Source organism: Lissotriton helveticus, chromosome 6 (genome assembly GCF_964261635.1).
Source record: "Lissotriton helveticus chromosome 6, aLisHel1.1, whole genome shotgun sequence".
NCBI lineage: Eukaryota > Metazoa > Chordata > Amphibia > Caudata > Salamandridae > Lissotriton > Lissotriton helveticus.
Window position 1 is genome coordinate 1429626628 of NC_136067.1, and position 22664 is coordinate 1429649291.

At 43.8% G+C, this 22664-nt stretch overlaps 1 protein-coding gene across 3 annotated transcripts in view; it reads right to left on the minus strand.

The window, feature by feature from the left end:
* STX7 (syntaxin 7) overlaps positions 1–22664 on the minus strand; it is a 275573-nt gene that overhangs the window by 80969 nt on the left and 171940 nt on the right. For all 3 annotated transcript variants that reach the window (XM_078649222.1, XM_078649220.1, XM_078649221.1), the window contains one exon: positions 13795–13864. In XM_078649222.1, the coding sequence (XP_078505348.1) occupies positions 13795–13864 (70 nt within the window). The remainder of the gene's footprint in view (positions 1–13794; positions 13865–22664) is intronic.

Consider the following 22664-nt stretch of genomic DNA (forward strand, 5'->3'; position numbering starts at 1 on the left):
ACTACAATAATAGTATCATCTTGAACTACATATGTTCTATATTATGACGTACTTGTGTAACTTAAATGGAACTTATTTCTGAGGAACACAAAAAAAAGAAAACTATAAATTGATTCACTTTCATTTCCAAACCCCTTTATTGGGTTACTGAAAACCATAAAAGTACAATTCATTAGATCACAATGCATTACATAAAACACAGGATACATAGTAAAAACACATACATTACACTAATAAAATGGCATAACCACTTCTTCAATAATTGGGAGAATTAAGAAAATTAGGGAGGGAATAAAACAAAATTCATGAATACATAAAGTCTTCAGTATGGTTAAAACAATAAGGGCAATACACCATTACAATAAAAAATAATTGAGTGATAAAAAGGCAAGTGTTAAAATAGTAGTAACATGGGCTTTACAGTATTCTTATACCAGCATGGGGTGCCAGAATTTTCTAAGTCTCACTGCTGCGACAAGAAAATTCACAATATTAAAAATCTCCCATGGAAAATTAAGCTTTTGTAAGTACAATAGAGCGGGTTTAACCTGAATAAAGCCTCTCCCTTTTAAGATTAGGACTACAAACTTCCTGCAGATAGTGCAATAATGATCACAAAACATAATGAAGTGCATTGTGTCCTGTATCGAAAAATTATCACAGGTGCAGGGATCTAAATCACACGTCCTGCTCCAGCCTTGTGAATTTCCCAGATAAAAATGAATTAAGTTAAAACGGAATCTCGTTAGAAGCAGGCGGTGAAATGGTTTAGTAACAATCCTCAAATAGGGTTCAATCTCAGGGATAGTTTTTAACAGGAAATGGATTTTAACCTTCGGCTTCATTAGTTCAATCTCTTCCCTCTCGACCTTCATCCGATCCAATATGTGTATTTATCATACCAAATCATCTTTAGTTACTTTATCCGGAGAATTGAATAAGTCTGGACGTCCAAGCTTAGTTCAAATACTCTTGACATAATTCAGCCATGGAATGTTGTTTGGTCCAGGGTCACACAATCCCCGATTATCTTATGGTTCAGCATTAATTGGGCGTTAAGCCAGGTTTTAAGCCAGGAGAACACCGGAGCCTGCCTCAGCCGGTCTGTCACATAGCTAACCCCTGGTGAATTGAAAAAGTAGGAGTGGATTGGGGTACAGACAGGAGGGAGCGTAGGAATTTATTTTCAACTGTTTGGATCTCCTCCATTGGTTTATTTCCCACATATTGCCGAGCCATACAGTGCAATCGCTATACATTTAGATTTATAGATATTAAGCATTGCATCAATCGGTTTAGCCCCCATTCGCAGCGCAAAACCATTCACAGCAGCCGTTGATCTAGCCATCGCATTTGCTTCAACTTTTTGTTGCGGTAAGCTGGAACCCTTCTCATCAAAAAGTACTCCCAGATAAGTGAAGGATGTCACCTTAATCAATTCTACAGTATCACCAAGAAAGGTTTTTGTTTTTTTGGGTTTCCGGCCCATAGTCATTACATGAGATTTGGCTATATTTATCGCTAAGTCCAGAGATTTCATGTAGGCTCCAAAGGAATCTGAAAGCCTTTGGAGCCCTATCGCTGTACAGGCCAATAGAACAGCATCATCCGCGTAAAGGAGCACCGGAATGAGCCTGTCCCCTACCCGAGGTATGTCCAGACTAGCCATTTCTAAAAACTTGCCCAAATTATTAATATACAAAGTAAAAAGTAGTGGTGCTAAAATAACATCCTTGTCGGACACCTCTACCTGATGTAAAGCGTCTTCTGCAATTTCCTTCTTGGTTGATCCTCACTCTTGCAGTCTGTGTAGGTCGGCCAAGAAGTAGACTAAACTAGGATTGATTCACTTGATGTTCCGATTATTACATACATTCAGATAGAACTCCAGTACTGTATATACTAAACTTTCAATAAATGAAGTAGTGTATTAGGTGTATGGTGGGTTTAGAAAACACATCTCTTTTCATTTCCAAAGTACGCAACCTCAAAACTCACAAATTTAAATTATTGGTGGATAAAGGATATACAAATCCACTTTAGTACAATTTGATTGTTGTAAGATAATTAACTACTGCTTTCAAAATCAATAAGTACACAAAAATTCAGTTGTACAAAAAGTAAACTTGGTAGGCCCCTCCACTGTATGCCACTGTGTGTAGCCACTCAACCTTAACTAGAACTCATGCATTCTCCATGTACTGCTTATACACTTTCATATAACAACAATTATAGCATGTTAACTTATAGCATTCCTAACAACACTTAGGAAATCTATAATTAAATCATTTATGAGAACAGAATGCATGGTAGAGTGCCAGTTTATAGTTAATGATGTGTGGCTACTAATTTTAAAAAAACGCAGTGTTCATAGGTGTGCAACCTATTTTTGGGAGGGGGTTGAAGATATAAATGAAAGTTAAAACTAGAACTTTGGAATTTCAAAGGTTTGTGTATTTTAAGTTTAATTTAACTGTAGTAATAAATATAAATTCCACATTGCCAACTATAAACTTTGCGTTTTTACATTGTCTATGTATGTGTATATTTCATGCATATATATTTTTTTTTTAGAGAGAGGGGTTTATACATACATACATATATATCACTGAAGAAAACAAAGTTTACAGGGACATAGTTGGGTTTAGATTTCACTTTATAAAACAATAGAAATTCAGTAGCTATAGTTACCCGAGCAAACCTCAACTTATGCCCCCGTAATGCACAGCTTATGACCTGGGGCTTATAAGTTCTCAAAGGGTTGCCCTCTTGGACCCTCAGGCCCCGGGGACCATCACCTCCCTCTGGCTTAGGAGTTCTGAAAGGGAGGCCTCTTGGACCCTCCCGCAGCCCTGTAGACCACCACCTTCCCGGGGCTGGCCTGTCTACTTCAATGGAGAAGGGCCACACAGCACCACCCGGAGCCAAAATGGTCCTGGGGACTGCAACCTCCCAGGGTCGGTGACCACCCCAGGATACAGCGGTTTGCTGTAGCTTTGCGGAAGCTTTAACGTCTCCTGCCAAGCCACAGCAAACACTCCATTTCCAGCAAGTGAGAGCAGAGAAATTCTCTTGCTTACTGGAAGCCGAGCATTCGTCAATTTCCCTGTCCTCTGTCAAGCGAGCAGAGAAACCGACAAATTCCATTCAGACACAGGGAGCTGCATGTTTAGCAACTCCCTGTGTCTGAAAGCAATGCCAGCTCCCGAAGGAGGCGGGAAGCCTGCAGGGACCGCAGAGGCCGCAGAGGCCTTGAAGCTCCCCTCAAGGTCCCAATGCAAGCTGGATGCCCTGGGGGCACACAGAGAAATATGGCCAGGCCCCGGGGGATGGGACCTCCAGGCAAAAATCAATTGAGCAGAGAAACCGACAAATTCCTTTCAGACACAGGGAGCTGCATGTTTAGCAATTCCCAGTGTCTGAAAGCAATGCCAACTCCCGAAGGAGGCGGGAAGCCTGCAGGGACCGCAGAGGCCTTGAGGTTCCCCTCATGGTCCCAAAGCAAGCTGGATGCCCTGGGGGCACACAGAGAAATATGGCCCGGCCCCGGGGGATGGGATCTCTAGGCAAAAATCGACCTAGTATGCAGACTGTGCGTGGAACCCACTCCCTCAAGAGTTACAAGCCCCACCAGGTGGGAAAGCACCAGCTAAGCATAGTCTCAAGTCAGTGCACAGGCTGTAAGTAGAACCCACTCCCTCCAGACATGCAAGCCCAATTGTGTGTGTAGGCCCATACTAAGCAGTCAGCGCTCAGTAGGCAAACTGTGCATAGAGTCCACTTTCTCCAGAGAAACCAAAGCCCAATTAGGTTGACAAGTTCTATACTGCACACAATCTGTGCTCAGTACACAGTATGTGCAGAGAGACCACTCCCTCCAGAGACCCATGTCTCCTCAGGTGGTGAATCCCCTTATACACAGAGTTTGCATTCAGTAAGTAAACTCTGCATAGAGCCTAGTCCCTCCAGAGACCCAAGTTTCATTAGGTGGGGAAGTGCCTATTAGCAGTTTGTGCTGATGAAGCAAGGTGAAGAACAAGATTTTGTTCAAACCTGTGAAGTCAAATCTCCTATAACCGTAATTAAATTAATAAGCTCGTGGTGAAATTACTAATCAACTTAGTTTAAGAATATATTCATCAATACACGCGGGATAAACTAATGTGCTTTATGTTGCAAACTCAAAGAAAAAAATAATAAACTAACTTTGTCTATTGTCTTTGTCAGTATGAAATGCGGCTGTTTAACTAATGGCATGTGCTTATTTTGTGTGCTTATGTTATGTCTTTTCTGTGACGAAAGCTCAAGGAGTTCGTGCAGTTCCTAAAGGAGAAGTAAATATAATGCTGCTTCTTTGTGCTTTTGCTAGGTAACATAATTAACATGATTAATTAGTAAAGGGGGTGGGTAACAGAATGGGTCTCAATTCTTTAATTAATTGATGTCTTGTGTTTGTTTAAAAATAGTTTCCAAAGTGAGGCCTAAAGGTGGTTCAGAAAACATGGCTCACAGAGCTGCAGACGCAAAAGCTTGTCCAGAGTGAAGTCTTTGCACATGCGTAGCAGTGAAGATTTTTACTGCATGGTCATCGTTAATTGAAAAAGCAGTTCTTTGGTTGAGTTGAACGTGCTCATGAAGAAAAGGCTCAAGGACAGAAACTTAAAGTGTCTGCCAAGGCTAGGAAGTAAATGTTCGAAACTCGAGGAAAAGTAACTTTCTTGAGGAAGCTGAAAAATGTGGAAATGAAAGACAATAGGGCTTATGTGAAGCCTGGACTTGGTCAAGAATCGGAGAGGACCTAACATATTTTATCATGGACTGACACAGGACAGCCAATGAAAAGCTCGGATTTGCTTAAAAGAATGTAAAATGTAGAAAGTTTAGCTAGAGAGAAAGGTATAAAACCGGACACTATAAGCAGGGAAAAAACTCTTCTTTACGATTCCTGAATGACGTGACATGCTGTTGGACTTTTGGCGCACGTAAGGACAGCAGACTTTAAATAATTTTCCTTTCTAGGTGAAGTGAGAAATAGACAGGGAAATAGATTTAGGGAATGGAAACTGTTATTCTGCTAATATTTCATGTTTCTGAGCTTGCTTTGAAAGTGCCAGTTTATTAATTCATTTCCTTCTTAAAATGCTGCTTTCTTATTTGCTTATAAAATAAAGATTTTAAAACGTAAATGCTACTTCTTTATAAAAAATAAAGTTAATAAAATTAGATTTGAAAAGACAAGCTGGTCTTGTTTATTCATGATCTAGTTACTATCAGTTGATCCAATCGCCTTGGTGGTCTGATTAATAAATAATAAATGTTAAAACCATGGTAAAAATAGATAAACTGCAGTTGTATATAATTTTGAAAATAATATGCGAGTAGTTTAGGTAATCATACCACCTGATTCAATCGCTCAAAAATTGTCTCATTGGTAGTATGGGCCTTTATATGTGTTTCATGATTAATGGTGAGTATTGAGGTGATAGGTAGCGTTATTGAGACAGTTTTTCAATAGGAGTGCTGGATCAGTGCTCAGTGTGTAAAGTGGCATAGAGCCCGCTCCTTCCAGAGATCGAACACCTGTTAGGTGGGAAGACTCTTCTACGTGCAGTGTACGCTCAGTGAGCAGACTGCGCATAGACCCCACTCCCTCCAGACATTTAATTATCCTTAGGTAGTCAGGCCACTACTAAGCACAGCCTGCACTCTCTGAGCTGCTCTTCACAGAGAGCCCACTCCCTCCAAGTAGCCATCCACAATTGGGTGGACGAGCCACTACTACAGAGAATTTGCGCTATCTGTGCATCTCTTTACAGAAGAACCTAGTCCTAATACTCAAGCCAACTTACATAGCAAAGGGCCTTCTGCAAAACAGTTCGATATGTTAGTAATATTTTACTTTACCTTAAACAACCCTATAAATTCAGTGGAAAAAATAAAGATTAAAGTGACGTTATAATTAAGGGTAGTAGCAATGTTAAAGTGAAGTTCTAGTTAAGTGAAAATGTCAGTCAAAACCATGATTTTTAAACTAAAAAAAATGAAATTGATCAGTTGTAGTTTATTGAGTTAACTAGAACTTGCACCTCTGATATGGATGGCTTATGATCCCACATATTACATCACTCAAAATATTATTGATACCATTACTGATGACATGCCAAATGAAATCACTGATGACATTATCCTCTATACTGCTGTACAATTTACTCCATAAACCTGTATGCCTTTGAAAGAAGTACTAAATGGCACGGAATCATGTAAGGCATAAATTATATAAACATGCGTTCTTATTTAAAATATTTAGACTGTAGTCCAATGCCTGTAGAGGCTTAGCCCCATTATGTAGCCAAACTCCTACTATGTGCAACATTTCCCCACAGCAGAGCTCTTCACAGAGACCCCATTCCCTCCAAGTCCGATTAGGTGGCCTTACCCCTAACTATGCACAGCCATCGATATATGCACAAGCTTTCATTGACAGCCCAATACTTAAAACTCTCAAACACTGTGGGTGGTGAAGGCTCTACTACGCACAGCCTTTGTCCTCTGGAGTACTCTTCACGGGGAGCTCACACCCTCCACAATAAGGAACACTTGGAAGCCAAGGATTGAGCAAATGTTTACATCAATTAGCAGTAGAGAAGCTATCCAAAATGTGCTCTAGCTGTAGCTCACTAAATAACATTTAGTGTCAGAAGCATATAGCAAACGGACACACATTGGATGATGTCAGTGATGTCAATGACGTCATTTCAGATGTCATTAGTGATGTCATCAATTAGATAATTGAATATGCCATAGGTGATGTGATCAGTGCATCCCGCAGGCTCGCAAGTGTCAGGGGCTATGACAGTGCTGCCTTAGATCAAGATGTACAGACCTTGCTCTATGGTGAGGATAAGGTATTGGCTGGTAAGGGGAAGATGGGGATAGCAGCTGGCTTGGGTGAAAGGACAGAGAGGATTGCATATAGGTACATGGTTGGTTTGCTTGCAATGGAACATAGGGGTCCAGTTTGAACCATTTTCAGAGCAAGGCATTGATTTTCATTTTTCTTCTCTACCAGAGGGCAGTCAAACATTGAGATATTCGGGGGCAGAATATCTATTATCACACCAACAACACTTGTTACACACAATACTGGTACCATCGTGTGCACAACGGTTCTAAGCTATACACTTGGTTCAGTGTTTGCATCCTCACCAACTAGTCCATATCATTTTTAACTCCTACTTCATAGTACATCAAAAGAACACAATAGGCAATCCTGGCACCATAACTGGCACATTACATACACAATGAGCATAGCGGTCTAAGGGGTTATTACCTTAACAGCACATCCAGATATATCTATACACTAGAATTATGCGATTTAGCGGCTGCAGCGATTTTCGCATAATTATAGGTTTGCAGTATTTGCCATATAATCAATCATCTGCTGCATAATTTTCAGATTTTAAACAAAAAAACAATGTTGTTTCTAGCTCAAACGGTTTAAAAGTTAATACAAGTACAGCAGTACATGTTGCCGTGATGTGGAAAGCCTTTTGTAAAGGTTGACTGGTGACCTTTCTGTTGTATATTGCTATATTTAGGTATTAAACTGGTAATGAGATGCATCCAATGCCCAGACAGTGTTAACAAGTGTAAAAATAGCAAAATACTGAGTAAATACTTTAAACAAAATGTGCAGCATTGCGTTGCATAATTTGCCAATTGTTGCCGCGTTTGCTGAGTCCTACTGCATAATTTGACCCTTTTTTGCAACATAATTCCAGTGGCCCTGCCTATACTCACACCTTACACTAATCCAATAGCAAACGTTAAATATAAATTGGGGCACCATCGTGTGCATGGTGCCAAACTCTATAATAGGCTAAGCATTTGCTACTCCAATGGCACTTCTATTCAAATGATCCTGAAAACGCATTACTTCAACAGTATTCATTAGACAAAACATGTGGTACCATCATGTCCTCATTCCTTATAGTTGGCTAAGCATGTGCTTCATAATGATACACCTCCAGCTTCTCAGCAAGCTACATGTAAACCATCATTAAGTCAACTTAAACTTACCACACAAACATATATACATATAAAGTAACCAAAGCAACATATTGGGCCAAATGTCTCGTAACCTACTCACCTGAAGCCAGAAAATGGACAACTGTACACCCAAGCAGAATGGAACAAAATCTAATGTCCTTCAGCACACACATCTATATACATATTGTTCCACGCAGATCCATAAAAGGATCTAGCCAACCAATATCCAATATAATCCAACAATAACCAAGATATCAGTGTACACTAAATTTGCCAACCACAAGCCAAAATACCCAAGTCTAAGTAATACGAGACAATATGAAACACAACCAAGTACCTCATCAACAAACCACTTGCCTGTCGTCAAAGAAGATCCCAACCTTGTACATGGTGTCTGGATACTGAAAGTGCTGCACTGCACGACCACACATATGACTGCAATGCATTAGATATACGCACATAACATGACATAACAAGTGTCCAATGAGAGATTATTAACAACTGCGACCAAACGGATGTTAAAGTGAGGAAGCCCTGGCCGTCAAGGACAGCATGTCAAAATGTAGGGACACACATATGCTTCCCATATAAAGAGTTATTCATTTTTGTGGCTGCATCAGTATACAACTATGAAATTGTGTGCAAACTCTCAAAACACCTACCAAGTTCATTGCACAACTGAACTGAGTACTTCAAAATGCGTTGAGTTCTTTAACAATCATTCAGGTAACAAAAAGCATGACCTCTTGCCTTGATCTGCTACAATACATGCTCACCGTGTTGCTAGGCGAGCAAAATATTTCATCATATTACGCCTTCAAAAACGTGTCGGTGGACTTTGCAGAAGATACCAACATCCTTGGCTTGGAGTTAACCGTTCGAGAAATCCATGACAAGGAGGGGCTAAAAGCAGCACCTCAATTTTGCAAATAGCTCATATGCAAACCAACACCTCGGCATTAATCAGGAAGAGCAGCCCACTATGTTAATTACTGATGATCTTCTAATAAAGAAATGCAATGGCAAAGGTTCTGAAGAAAGATGGAAAACACTAAAAGTGCCAGTAGCAGGTAGTCTCCTGCACAGTCCAAATAAAAAAATAAAAAATAAAAAAGATTATGAGCAAATTTCCCTATGGCATACAACTCCAAAAATTGCTTAGTTTCCCCTATGTGGCTACAATTCTGGATTCCACCAAACATAAGAGGAGAAACCATGATATATTCAATGGCAAGACTGTCGTACTCTGCACTAGCATCACAATCCTGGCCAATAAGAACCAAAAAAGGCCACTTACTTGTGTCCATATACCTTGCAACCTTCAGCCTACTCTTCCATTACATGTTTCCTAGGTAAGGGTGTTCCACTTACACACCAACCTCAGCAAGGGAACCCCAAATTCCTTTGCTAGTACAACTTTCATGCATTTCTCCCTACACAAGCAAGGGGCCAGTCCAGCTTCTGAGGCATCAGGTTCGCCTATTCATCCCCCCTGCTCCAGCACGAATGATAGTCGAACATCAGCACTGCTAGAAACATAAATGCTAATTGTGGTTGATTTGTGATGGCCTCACCCCAACGCCACAGGGTTAAATGTACTTACTTCTTTCCTGCCAGTGTTGTGCACCAACTGCTTTGCCTGCTCCAGTGCATGTGTGACCCCAGGAGAGTAACTCATCTCTACCCTATTCTACACAAAGACCCTGTACAAACGTCCCTCAACGCACTTACGCCAAACCTCTTTATAAAAAAATCTCACATTTACAAGCTCTCACTTAGTCTTTCACAGCAAGTATGATGAATGAGAAACTCCTACTCATTCACCTTCACTTAATACAATCATCTGTTACACCAATTCAAGAAAAACATTAAACATTCCTAGCTAACCCCCATCTTCTGCGTGAAGGTGGTACTGCAGTAATTGCCAACTCATCCGCCTTATCATATAGTTCACAATCACAACCCTTATAGACTAAATTGTGCAAGAAGCTCAATCATGCCAAAATCACTTGATCACTGAAACAAATTAATGCCAACTCAGGAATCCCGACAAAATGCGAAAGGGTCTCAAAATAACAAAGCATCTCTCAAAACACTTGCCACCCAACACAATAATGCACTTACGTAGTATTATATTGCATTTATTTATGTATTTGTTCACTGAGTTATGCTTGTAGTGTAGCAAGACCGCATATAGTCACTTTTGAGGCAGTGAGAAATTGGTAATAATACAGTGGACCAGCTCCGTAGTAAGGGTAGTTCAAGCAGTTCCAAAAGATTATTCTGGGCCCGGCAAGTCAATGGGTTAAGGAGGACCTGCCGTGCTAAGTGCTTCCAAGTGGTTTTATGCCATAGGCTAAGTGGGGTAGGTGGTTATTTAGTTCCCAACACAACTTCACAACGCCCTGATTTATGTGGAGTAATACAGACCGGACATTCCAGAAGGGGGTGCATTGAGTATAAAATGTTTTTTCACCCCTTTGCTACATGGTGAATTTATTGCAAAGCAGCAGCCACTGAAAGACAAGTAGGTGCTTGAGACAAACTTCTAGGAAGGCAAAATGAACTGGGAGGGTAGGCGATGCTGATCTGTCATAAAAGTGGACTTTTGTATTTCTCTTTTTTCCTTCCAGCGAGAAGTGTACTACAGAATGAGTATAGCTTAATACAACCAAAGCTCCTGTTGACTTTGATGGCTTCTATGAAGGCAAATTACCATACTTAAATCCTTTAAAATTACCGGTTTTCTCCAGCTGCCAAATAAAAGCTGAAGTCAAGCATGTTAGACCCCAAAACTAAGGGCTTTCATGGACCTTTAGGTTTTGCAGCACTTCATTCATTTACTGGCGTGTTTCACAACCCGAAAAAGAAGGTTAAATAGAAGCTTGAAGTACCAGTTTCTAGAAATCAATAAGAAAACCACTCCTTTCAAGATTTAATCCAGCATTCTCCTAATTCGAGGACAGCCTCCTTTAACTGCAGCTAAAGACCCAGAGTTTCACTTATTACAGATTTGTAATCTGTATTTTCCATTATTCACGTGCATTTTGGTCCTCCTGCACCAGCGTAGCTAGGGAGGTGCGGGGGGGGGGGGCGGTCCGCCCAAGGCGGCACAATTTTGAGGGTGGCCGCGGCACTGGTGCATTCCTGCCAAGTATCACGCAATAGGTGCGGCGCCTGTGCACCGGTGGGCTCTGCTGCTTGGAGGTACTGCAGCGGCTGTTTGGCGGGTTGAGTTAATAAACAGTTAAAGAGCCATGATCTGCGCTTTGCAATTCTACCCGACTGTAATCAATGTGTCGTGCCTGGCTCCAGGCTGCTATAGCAGCGCGCTGCGTGGTTTGCACACACTAACTGTTGGCAATTACCCGGGGGAGGGGGAGCGGAGCCTGCCCTCTCAGCAGTGGATGCTGTCAATCACTGTGGCACACGGATTTTAATCCGGATGTGACCGCCCGTCCATCCGGAGGAAGAGGAAGTGATGCAGAACGGCGGGGAACTCAATCTGAGTCAGTCCTTGCCATGTGCACAGTGGGTGCCGCAATAACCCCGGGCGTGCCGCCTTCACAATTTGCAGCGCCGGCCGGACTGCCATGAGGACAACAGCAGCCTGGAGCGAAGTCTAAGGCAGATTCCTTGGGGGGCTCACTCGTGGCGTCATGAGCACCCAGCAGCCCCCTTGCAGTGCGAGTCATCGACGTGCCAATAGCGCTTCCGGCTGCAAACCATCACTGTAAGTAGACAGTTGTTTCAGCCACTTGCCACCGTCTAACTACCTACCACCATTGTCGCACACTTCGCAGATTGGCCCCACAGACAGAATGACGCAGGGCGGTATCTTTGTTTTTCTTTTCAGCGCCGCCATCAGGAGACTTTGTGCCATCTGACCCGACCCTTACAGTGTTGTAGGGAGGGTCATGGTCCGTCGAGGGTGTTGGTATGCCTTCCTAAACCCCCACAGATTACTTACCTGAGACTGTTGTAAAAAAAAAAAAACGCTTCGCATCTCTTGCCCTCTGATTACATGGTTTCAGGAAAGGGGGCACAGTGCTTGTCCATTCTCCTGATCCCGGGCCTTTTTCGGTCAGGAGACCGCACAAGCGTTTGAGTGTGACCTTGACCTGCCCAATCTGTCAACAGCCCCAGTCCAGGCTTGTGACGTGTACTGTGGTGTATTTAATCCAGTTACTACACCACTTACTAAAAAAAAAATATATTTTCGTTTTGTATCTTACATTTTCTTAAACCATTGCTCCTTATAAAGTATCACTGAAGGTGTTGCACAGGAGATGTGAAAACCACTTATACCTGTCTTGAAAACAGAAATGTTACTCGTGTATACTGAAAACTTGGCAGCTATGTTTGGGCCACGCCGGTGATGGTCGGGTGACACTGGTCAGTGGTGAAGGAGATAGTGTCACTCATAGTCATTGAAATGTCACTCATAAAAACACAGAAATTATGAAAATGTCACACATAGCAGTCTGAAACCTTGGCAGCTATGCTGGTGGCCCGTTGCAGCTGTTATAAATTACTTGGGGACACAGTGTCCCCAAATAAATTATAAGGGCCGCAACGGGCCACCAGTGCAGCGCACGCGGCCCTGGCAATTTGAAAGTGTGTGCTGCACGCACATGATGACCTGTCACCTGCTTTTGTTCCCAACTCGACTATTAGTCCGTCCCAGCCCTATTATGCCACTGACAAACAGGATTTGCATAGCGCTACTTATCACCTTTGGGGTATCTAGGCGCTGGAGGGTGGGGGCGGTGCTGCTGATGAGGGACGTTAATCAAATACCATGTTTTAGGCCCTTCCTGAAATTCTGCGTGTTCTCCCTTGTACGGCCGGTCACCGGTGTATTCACAACTGTGTAGACCTGGACTGTGTCATGTATGTTCATGCACCTTGAATGCTCGAGGTAACTATTAGCGACGGTACTACCCATCCTCCCCCTCCCCCCCCCCCCCCCCCCCAGGGGGGGCACTCTGAGGGATAGCCCCGGGCGCCACAAGCTCTAGCTACGCCCCGTCCTGCTCTGTTCTGTGCAGCACAATATGTGAATCAAATGCTGGCTGCAATGCCCCTTGTTAGTCAGGATGTATGACACTGTGCAGTTGCTGCACCAGCATTATTTCAGCGGTTACCTGAACATTACCTCAATGAGGATTCTGGCAGGTATTACACTATTTGGGACACGTTCTCGCTGTTTTATCTCACTTACAGCATCGACTGATTGAATATCTTAGGTTCTAAGATCAATTCGGGGCAATGCTTGTTTCTGTGTTCCCTTTAACTTCCACCACAGAAAGTAGACCACGAGGTGGATACTAGTAGCTTTTCATTTAACTGCTTTATCATTAATCGGAGCTTTTGGTATTGCTCATTTGAGTACATTCTTACTCTAGAACATAAGCAGCAGGACTATATAGATGCATTTGAAGTTATGGTCAATCCAACATAAAGGATCAAGCACCACTTCAATGATTCATGTCTAATAATTGTGCAACTGTGACGTAAACGGAAGACTGGAGCAGTTTTCTTGAGTAAACATTGTTCCACCAACTGCGACTGGTCCTGCGAAATTCGAACTTAAATTCTAATACTCCAACAACAAACGCACACCTTTCTCACCCTCATTTTCACCCTTTCAAGTGTCCAGCATTACTTTATCAACAATAAACAGTACACGCAGTCTGCTGTAATATAGATGGAAAATAATCAATGTACATGGTTTTTACTTACAGCTGATGCCTGAGTTCCGGCGTGTCCAGGGAAGTTCCAAGTTGGTTTACTATTCGTTGTATTTCTGATGCTGTTAAAAAAGGCAAGCAATAAAAACAAATTAAAAAGCTTGTTGTTGATTTTCTAAGGCTCACTATGTTATACACAAAAATAATCAAGCATGGACAGAAGTAATAACAAAATAATATGATGTTCCTTTGAACTATTCACGTTTTGCGTTTTTGACTCACGTGTCTACTCAGATTTTTGAATTTTTTTTTGCTTTCGTCTGCTATCTGGCAATTTTGTACTTTTTTTAGCTGCAAGAATCTCTGGCATTAATCTTTCTGTTTCCATTGTTTCCCGTAGAAACGCAGATGTGGAAAGTTTATCTTTTAAGTATGAAGGAAGTCCTGTGTGAATAGCCTTGCACATTATACAGGTTTTGTTAAAGATGATGCCAGGTTCCTACTGAAGCCAATAGAAGGGTTTAAGAATCCGCATACCACGGTTCGATTTCATGGCATTTGTGACCAACTGAGTTGCAGAACGCAGGGTCTGGGTTCCTACAGTAACTAAAAAGCTCCTATAAGAAAACAAGCATTTACAATGCAGCGGTCTCGCCTTTGTAAAAGTTAGAGCTTTTGTCATTGTTAATGACACATTTTTCTGTATATGTTGTTGTAGAAATGTGATGAGTAAATGGCATGTTATTTCTAATGACAATAGCTTAATGTGTTGCAATTGTGAGTAGTGAAGAGTTGTATTAGGGTTGGTATTAGAGAGCAAGTATTATAGTGATTTGAGGGTAGAGTAGTAGAAAGTGATTATTAGAGACTGAGTTGTACAGTAGTAGAGAGTAGTGGTGGTTATTGTAGTAGAGTGAGTAGTATAGAGTTATTAGAGTTGTAGAGAGTGATTAGTATAGTGTGACAAAGTATTAGAAAGTGACTATTAGAGTAATTAGTAGCTCACACTCAGCAGGAGTCTGGGGATACCACACGGCAGACGCAGGTCACCCAGCTCTCACTCAGCAGGAGTCTGGGGATACCACATAGGCAGACGCAGGTCGCTCAGCATAAGTCTGGGGATACCACACAGGGAGACACAGGTCACTCAGCAGGAGTCTGGGGATACCGCACAGGCAGACACAGGTCACTCAACTCACACTCAGCAGGAGTCTGGGGATACCACACAGGCAGACACCGGTCACTCGCAGCGCACACTCAGGAGTCTGGGTAAACCACACAGGCAGGTCACTCGCAGCGCACACTAAGGAGTCTGGGGGTAACACACTGGGTAGACACAGAATTAGCAGCTCTTCGTATCGATGGCTACAGGCTGCTGTCAAGAGCTGGCCAAAAATTGCTTCATCTTTAGTAATTACTGGCGCTTTCTGAGTCAAAGCGCCTAAAAAATAGGAGCGCACATTTTTTCTCGCTTAACACCCTGTTCACTCCTAGCCACTTACAAGTGATGGGGCTGGTACAACGCTGCGCAAAGCGCTACAAATGACACATTTCAACGTTTGTGTTTTGGTTCCAGTGCCCCGTAAGGTATGATTAAACTTGTTCCCTGTCTGGATTTCCCGAAATATCCCCCAGACTGGTTTTACGCCTTCCTCACAGTCCATCGTCCAGAAATACATGCCTGCTGCTCATGAAACTAGCAATAAATGACAACTCCTTACCCATTTCCTCTGCTCGAATGCCGAGAGGGCAGGGGTGAACGCTTGCGGCGGGGGGGGGGGTGTAGGGGGGAGGGGTGTCGAAACGTGCCCGTTTTCAATGCATGGCGAGAGACGTTCTTTATGAGCACAGTAAAAAATGCAAACAGCATGTCTGGATATGCACACACGTTAACCCCATGACACAGTACAAGCATTCGCAAAGGCGTTCTCTCAACGTGGAAAGGGGCGATGGTAGGGAAGTGGGGAAAAAGTCTCCACCTTTTAAAACTTGTGATGGGGCTTGGAATGGCCATGTTGCACATGCAATTCATCTATGCACGAATAGCGCCTGGCATCAGCATGGAAGTAAAGTGCTGAAAAGAGGCACTTAAAGGGGGTGGGAAGTACGCAAGAACGTTTCTGTAGACACGATTGAATAATGAGCAGTTAGCAAACTGCTGCGAGGTGAACATGTAACTGACAAGCAGGCCGACTCAAATAATGCAATTCTGTGCCAATGCGCTGCCCAATGCTCGCGGTAAAATCAATGAGCCAGCTTAGGATACAGGAAATGCACCCGTGGGCCCCGTACTCACCGCGAGAAATCACCGGCACTGCTCCCTGGCTAAACGGTGCGATGTGGCACAACACACTAAAGGCGCACCCATGGACACGGCATGTCTGGCGCACCGAGATAGTCGCTTGCGCACCGTCCCTGAATCCTCCCTAGCTCTTGATGAGCCTGTCTAGGAGTAATTCCCCCCATGCTAAGTCTTAGGGATCGGGGAGGAATTGGGCAGTACGGTGCTCCTCGTGACTGCCCTCTACAGCGTCTCATATCGTGACAGAGTCATCCCGGTGCACCGGGACCAGTACGCCTAACACGGACAGCAGATTAGTTGTAACTCTCTGTGCATCCACAAAGTACAAGGACCGGAAAAGCCCTAACAGTGCCAGGGTTAAGCCCCTCCAGGGCTGCGAAGAATTACCCATATCTACCGATAGAACCTAATACCAAGGTCACCTTAAGCGCGTGCCGCTGACAGGGCGAGAACAGGTATGTGCTGACTCTGCGCAGCCACTCGTAAAGCCCCTCTGGCTACTAGGGGAGGAATGGGAAGGGTGGTGCTCAACATGGCTGCCATGTTGGGTGACCGGTACAGTAATCAAGCTGCTCTCCGCCATCCGCTATGAGCATTTGTGGCTAGCATGGTCACCCTGCGATGGGGGACAAACAGCCATCTAATTGCATATCGTATCTCCTTGCTGCACAAACTGACTGCCCGAGCCCCTCCTCCCAGCACTGCAGACGGAACGAGCTTGAGGGGTGGCGGGAGGGTGAATAGCCCTAAATTCACCACCCGTAACTACAATACCGCTCCACAATTCGACGAAGGTGAGGGGTCTGGGAGGATGCAGCTACTTCACCACCAGAATCCCCACGCACGTGGACCGCCAGGTCGGGGGACGGCTACACTTCTCCCACGACTTAGCACGACAACCAGCAGCAGACGAAAATCGCGAGCTGCTGGCCAGCCTTGGCTGGGAGACCAACAACGGGATCCCAGCGGATGCAGATGATTACATGCCCTGCTGGTGCCGGCACCCAAAACACGTGAGATCACCACGCACGACGGTACAGGACACAAAGACAACAGCCACGCACGACGGTACAGGACACAAAGACAACCGCCACGCACGACGGTACAGGACACGAAGACAACAGCCACGGCTCGCAAATAGAGAAATACATCCAGGCAACTTAAATCGCGCAGCCCACTCCTGCAAAAGACACGTTGCAAATTACCAAAACATGCCGTAAAAAAAAAAAAACAACCGCCCACCGCTGCATGACATACAAAAAATGGCAGAGCTTAAAAAAACACCAGAACGCCCACGAATCTGCTCCGAGAATTATTGACACATCTCTCTTCCAATGGCTAGCCTCTATTTATGGAGCTAGCCAATGGAAGAGAGAGGCTGGTTAAAACCACAGTACTGGAAAACAAAAAATTTCGCCTGCGCGACACTGCTGCGCAGTGAACGCCAGGCGAAACCTAAAAAGGAAAAAGTATTGCCTGAAAAAGCAAGTAGCGGAAGAACACAAGTAATGCATCAATGCTGCAGGGGAGGGACAAACACACAAAGAGGGAGGAAGACTACAGATGCGGACAAATTAGAAGCAAGCAAATGAGTGACAATGAAACCAACCAAAAGTAAGAAATGGGCGGCACCGGTGGTGGCAACTATTCCGGGAAGGCCAATAATGTAATTAGCAATGGGGAAATATAAACAATGAAAAGTCATTTCACTTATTAACTTCTCCAAACTGTTCTACAGGTGTAAAAAGACTGCTCAATAAAACAGAACACAATTTATAACCGTGTAAAGGTATATTTAACTGTCAAAACAACTGCCCGAGAAAATAATGTGAACTTTTCCCATCATGGTTTCATAAAAAACGTTGCAAATCAGTGTTTTAAATAACTTAACAGATGCGGCCAGGGGAAATTCCTAGTGTTTACCGGATGCATGCCTTGGGAGTCGACCCCCATCCCTCATTCATTCTGGAATTCCACACCCCCTTCCGATCAGTAGGACTGCGCCCAAGAGCACCTGGGTTTCCGATTGAACCACTTAAAATGCCTTTCTTATCTTTCTCTAAATACCCGTGTGTGCCCTTTCGTTCAGGTGTGTGAAAGGCGGGGGTGGGGTCGACGTGTTGATAGATGACAGACACGAAGGTGGGGGTCACTCCTACAACAGCGGGAAGAACAAGGCTGGAAAAAATGAAGTCCTTTAGCGATAGTGGGGAGGGTGAACCTGAGGAGATAAAAGGTGGGGGCGGAGTGGTGGAAGTGTGGAGACCGATTGTAAGGAGGAAGAAGGCAACGGTCAAAAGAGGCGATATGAAGAGAGAGAGAGGGGCAGAGGGGCGTGTGACTGAAATAGGGGTTAATGAAATGCTGCAAAACTACTGCACGTCGTAGTGAAAACATTTTCAGTGCTGTGCATTCATTATTTACTACTTAACTTCCAAGCTTAGCGTAGGGCTGCTTGCCCTCCTCCTTCAATGTGCACAGCACTCTGTCCTGTTCGCACTTCATAAATAAATAAATCTATTAAATGATGTGACTTGTAACCTGGGTCACGTCAGCGTAACCATCTACACTGTCACTAAATACCTGAAAATATCGATAGTGAAATGGAAAACTCTTGGCTCGAACACGGCATCCCTGGTGACAAGGTGTCACCTGGTCACTTTGGAGAGGTGGTGTGGCGATAGGTGAAAGAAAAAAAACGAGACATGCTGGAGCGGGATGCAAGAACTAGAGAAGCAGGGAGGGGTCGCGAAAGAGGGCGATGCAAACTAGAAACAAAAGCGCGGAAACAAGGAAGGATCGAATGAAAGATTGAAAGGAGGGGGGCATCTTATGCAAAGCGCAACGTACAAAAAGGAATAATGAATATACAGGTTAAAAGTGAGACTAAGGTACGACCGTTCCTCTGCCTGTCCAAACGATTCAACTTGATACGGCTGATGAAAGCCAGTCCCGCCCCCGCACAGCAGCACCAGCGCATCCCTGTAGGTGGCGGTAAAGTAGGAATGAGGGACGGCGTGCAGGCTGTCTCAGTGGCTTCCTAAAAGGAGAGACACCCAGTATAAATGCACTCAGTCGCTGTGCAGGAGTAGCCGGACGCCGTCAGACAGAAAGTCCTGGGATTGCTGCTCCCGCAGAGAAAGACCGCTCCAGGCCGGCGCCCAGGAAAGGGGCAGGCAAAGAGAGCCCCTCCCTCAGCCAGTGAGACCCCCGCAGCAGAAGCCCCCTCTGCAAACAAACGCACAAGGGACACCAACTTTTGACACCTGGAGACGAGCCTCGGGCTGACTGTCCGGGAGAGGAGGGTTGCAACGGGGCGGGCTGCACCGCGAGCGCGAGGGTCGCAGAGCAAGAGCTGTTGGAGGAAAAAGGGAGCTTACGCCCACCTCCTGCGCGAGAAGGAATGCGAGGACCCGTGCAAGGGGCGCGCGCTGCGGTCCGGAGCCCGGCAGCAGCGCTCGCGCTCCTCGGCGCCCCCCGTCCATCACTCACGCGCTGAAGGAAAGTTGACGGCTAGAGAAGACGAGCCGCTTCTGACGGCCCACGCGGGGTCTGCCTGGGGAGCGCTCTGTTTGCTCGGCGACTAAAAGCAAAAAATCGAAAGGAAAAAAAAAAGACACGCGCTTTTATACGAAAAGCAGAACACGTACTTCGAAACCAAAAGCACTGAAGCTGTCTCCAGCAAGCTGCCAGCAGCCAAATACAAAAGCGCGTTCACAAGGACAAATCTGAGGCAGCAGAGGCTCGTAACAGAACGCCGTCTCAGATTCCCCCGAAAGTAAAAACAATAGGTCTTTCGCTAACGCTCGACCTAAAAATGTTGATATAAATAAAGGGATTTTTGATGACATTACAGTCATCACGTGTCGTCAATGGAAAAAAATGATTAATAGATAACATTGCGTTCCAACTGACAGCTAAATACTATGGCTACATCACTAATTGTTTATTTTGATGTAACTATTTTCATATTTGCCACTTGTAAGTAAAGTTTATCGAACGTAAACAAAAAATACTCCTAAATCTGGCACCCACTCATGTCTTGTGGGTAAACCGGAAACTGCTAGTTCGGAGCTGCATGGCCTGTTAATCCGACTCCCACCCACTGACTTCCTGTTCAGCTTCTCAATGACTCAGGCCTAGGGTGGATTTTAGCAGCATAAGATGGCAAGTTCCATTTGTAAAAAACAGAATGCAATAATATATTTTGTAAAAACAGATTTCAAATACAGAGTGGCAAGATCCCGACCTTGCCTAAACATCTCCCTAAACCAAATTTCGGCCTCTAAAGCCCTATAGACAGATAAACCATCTTCTCAAATATAATATTAGGGCAGTGTTGATGTGCTATTGTAATTGAACTCCAGGCATACATGGAGGGCGTGCTTTATAACGAAACCAGGCAAAGGTCATTATATTTTTATAAAAAGAATCATCTGAGGTAATGAGGTAGTCGTAATGTCTAGGTTTTAGCAAAATAAGTTTTTGCGGTCTAAGTTTTTCCACGCAGTCATGCATTGCACTTAAAAATGTTTACATTTTGTTCCCATCTGTATTTTCTCCTTTTATAAATTGGTTGGAAGCAGCTACAACTTGGTTTTAGGATATGAGCAGTATGTAGCGAACTCGGAGAACACCAGCTTTTAATGTTTTCCTTTTCTGAATTACGGATTCAACAATATCGTTTTAAAACTTTTTTTTTTCTGCGCTACAACACAAGCAAATACTTCACTGGAAAGTATGTGGTTTTCTCAACAGCTGTTTGTAATTTTCCTTTGGTGAGCAGCAGTAGTAAGTGTGAAACGTACCAAAAAGACCGCCTAAGTCATTTTAAGATATTCGTAACTATAACTACATAAATGTACGTTGTACTTAATAATAGTATGCTTAACGTTATAAAGTAGATTTAAGACAAACATTTACAAGTGCCCGAGTTTGTTCTTTAGTAGGTCACAAAATAATATGTGTAATGCAATACACTTGCAAGACCATTAAGTGATTTGAAAATAAACTCTAGCGATACTCATTCTAGAAACAAAAACGCTGCAGATTATAAATGATGCGCTCTGCCACAAATCCACATTTCTCAAAACCATAATCAACGTAAATGCATAACTCGCCCAATGTTATGTTAAAAGAATTTATTAAGCGCATGTACACCAACGGTTTCATGGCGCTCAGATAACGGTTGAGGCAGTGAATGGGAAATCGCTCAGTCGTCGTATGCTTGGATGACCAACCAGGTCTTCAGCTGTTTTCTAAACTGGGCTAGAGAGGTCAAAGACCTTATCTCGACCAGGAGGGAGTTCCAATATTGTGGGGCCAAAACTGCAATCTTAAGTCTGCCATACTTCTTAAATTTGGACAATGGAATTTCCAGCAATTTCAGGTGGGAGGATCTAAGGTCACGAGAGGAAGTGTAGCAATGTAATCTAGCTGAAATGAAAGCCGGACTATTGCCAAGCAGTGCTTTAACCCCTTCGGTGCTCATGACGGAATGGTTCCGTCATGAGCATCGGTCGCGCTGTTCTCATGACGGAACCGTTCCGTCATGACCACACACGCAATTGGAATGTTCAGCACCGGGGGAGAATTGCCACCGCAGGCAAGGTGTTGAAAAAAGTACAGTCCATCTTAAACACACAGCGCTTGATCACTGGAAACCAGAGAAGGCTTTTCATAAGTGGACGGACATGGTGCCACTTTGGTTGATGAAAAATCAGCCTAGCCGCCTGGTTCTGAACCAATTGGAGGCGTCTCAATTGGTACGTGGGGATGCCAACATACAGTGAGTTGGCATAATCCAGACAGGAGATTACCAAGGCTAAAGTGACCAGAATCCTGGCCTCCCTACTCAGGAACCTACTGATTTTCTTTATGCTCTGCAGTTGAAAGAAACCGGCAGAGACAAACTGAGCTGATCTGGGCCTTCACGGACAGATCATTGCTAATGATAATCACCAGGGTTTTGGAGGAAGCAGCTGGCACAGGGGGGATTGCCCAATTGGGGGGGGGCAAAAGTTGGAGTGCCATGGATTTGCTGACCCACCCCTAAGAAACAGCTCCGTTTAGTCAGGATTCAGCTTCAATTGGTTGTTGTTTATCCAGAAACTAATAAAGACCATAGTGGCTTGGACATTAGACGCTGACGATGCTAATGAGTTAAAGTCAAACACCAATTGAAGATTGTCAGCATAGTTAAAAATTCCATCATTTCTTTTTCGCAGAGAGCAAATTAAAGGAAGGCGGTACAGGTTAAAAAGGAGCAGAGATAGAGGAGCCCTGAGGGACCCCATAGGTAATTTCCCTTTTGTTGGATGAAAAGTTAGCGAGGCGCACCGCTTGGGACAGATTACTGAGAAAGGAGAAGAGCCACTTTAATGCCAGACCCCGAATTCCAGCATTGCTGACACGGTCGATCAAGATGCCGTGGCAGAAGTTGATTAAAAAAAAACACTAAAAACAAGCATTGGAAAAGGTCTGACGTCAACTTTCAAATTTTTGGCTGTGTCAAAAAAACAAATGAAATAACAAAAATACGAGGCAAATAAAGTATTCTTTATGAAAAGTAAAACAAATTAAATTATTAATAGCAGGAATATAATCAAAAGGGTAAGCAG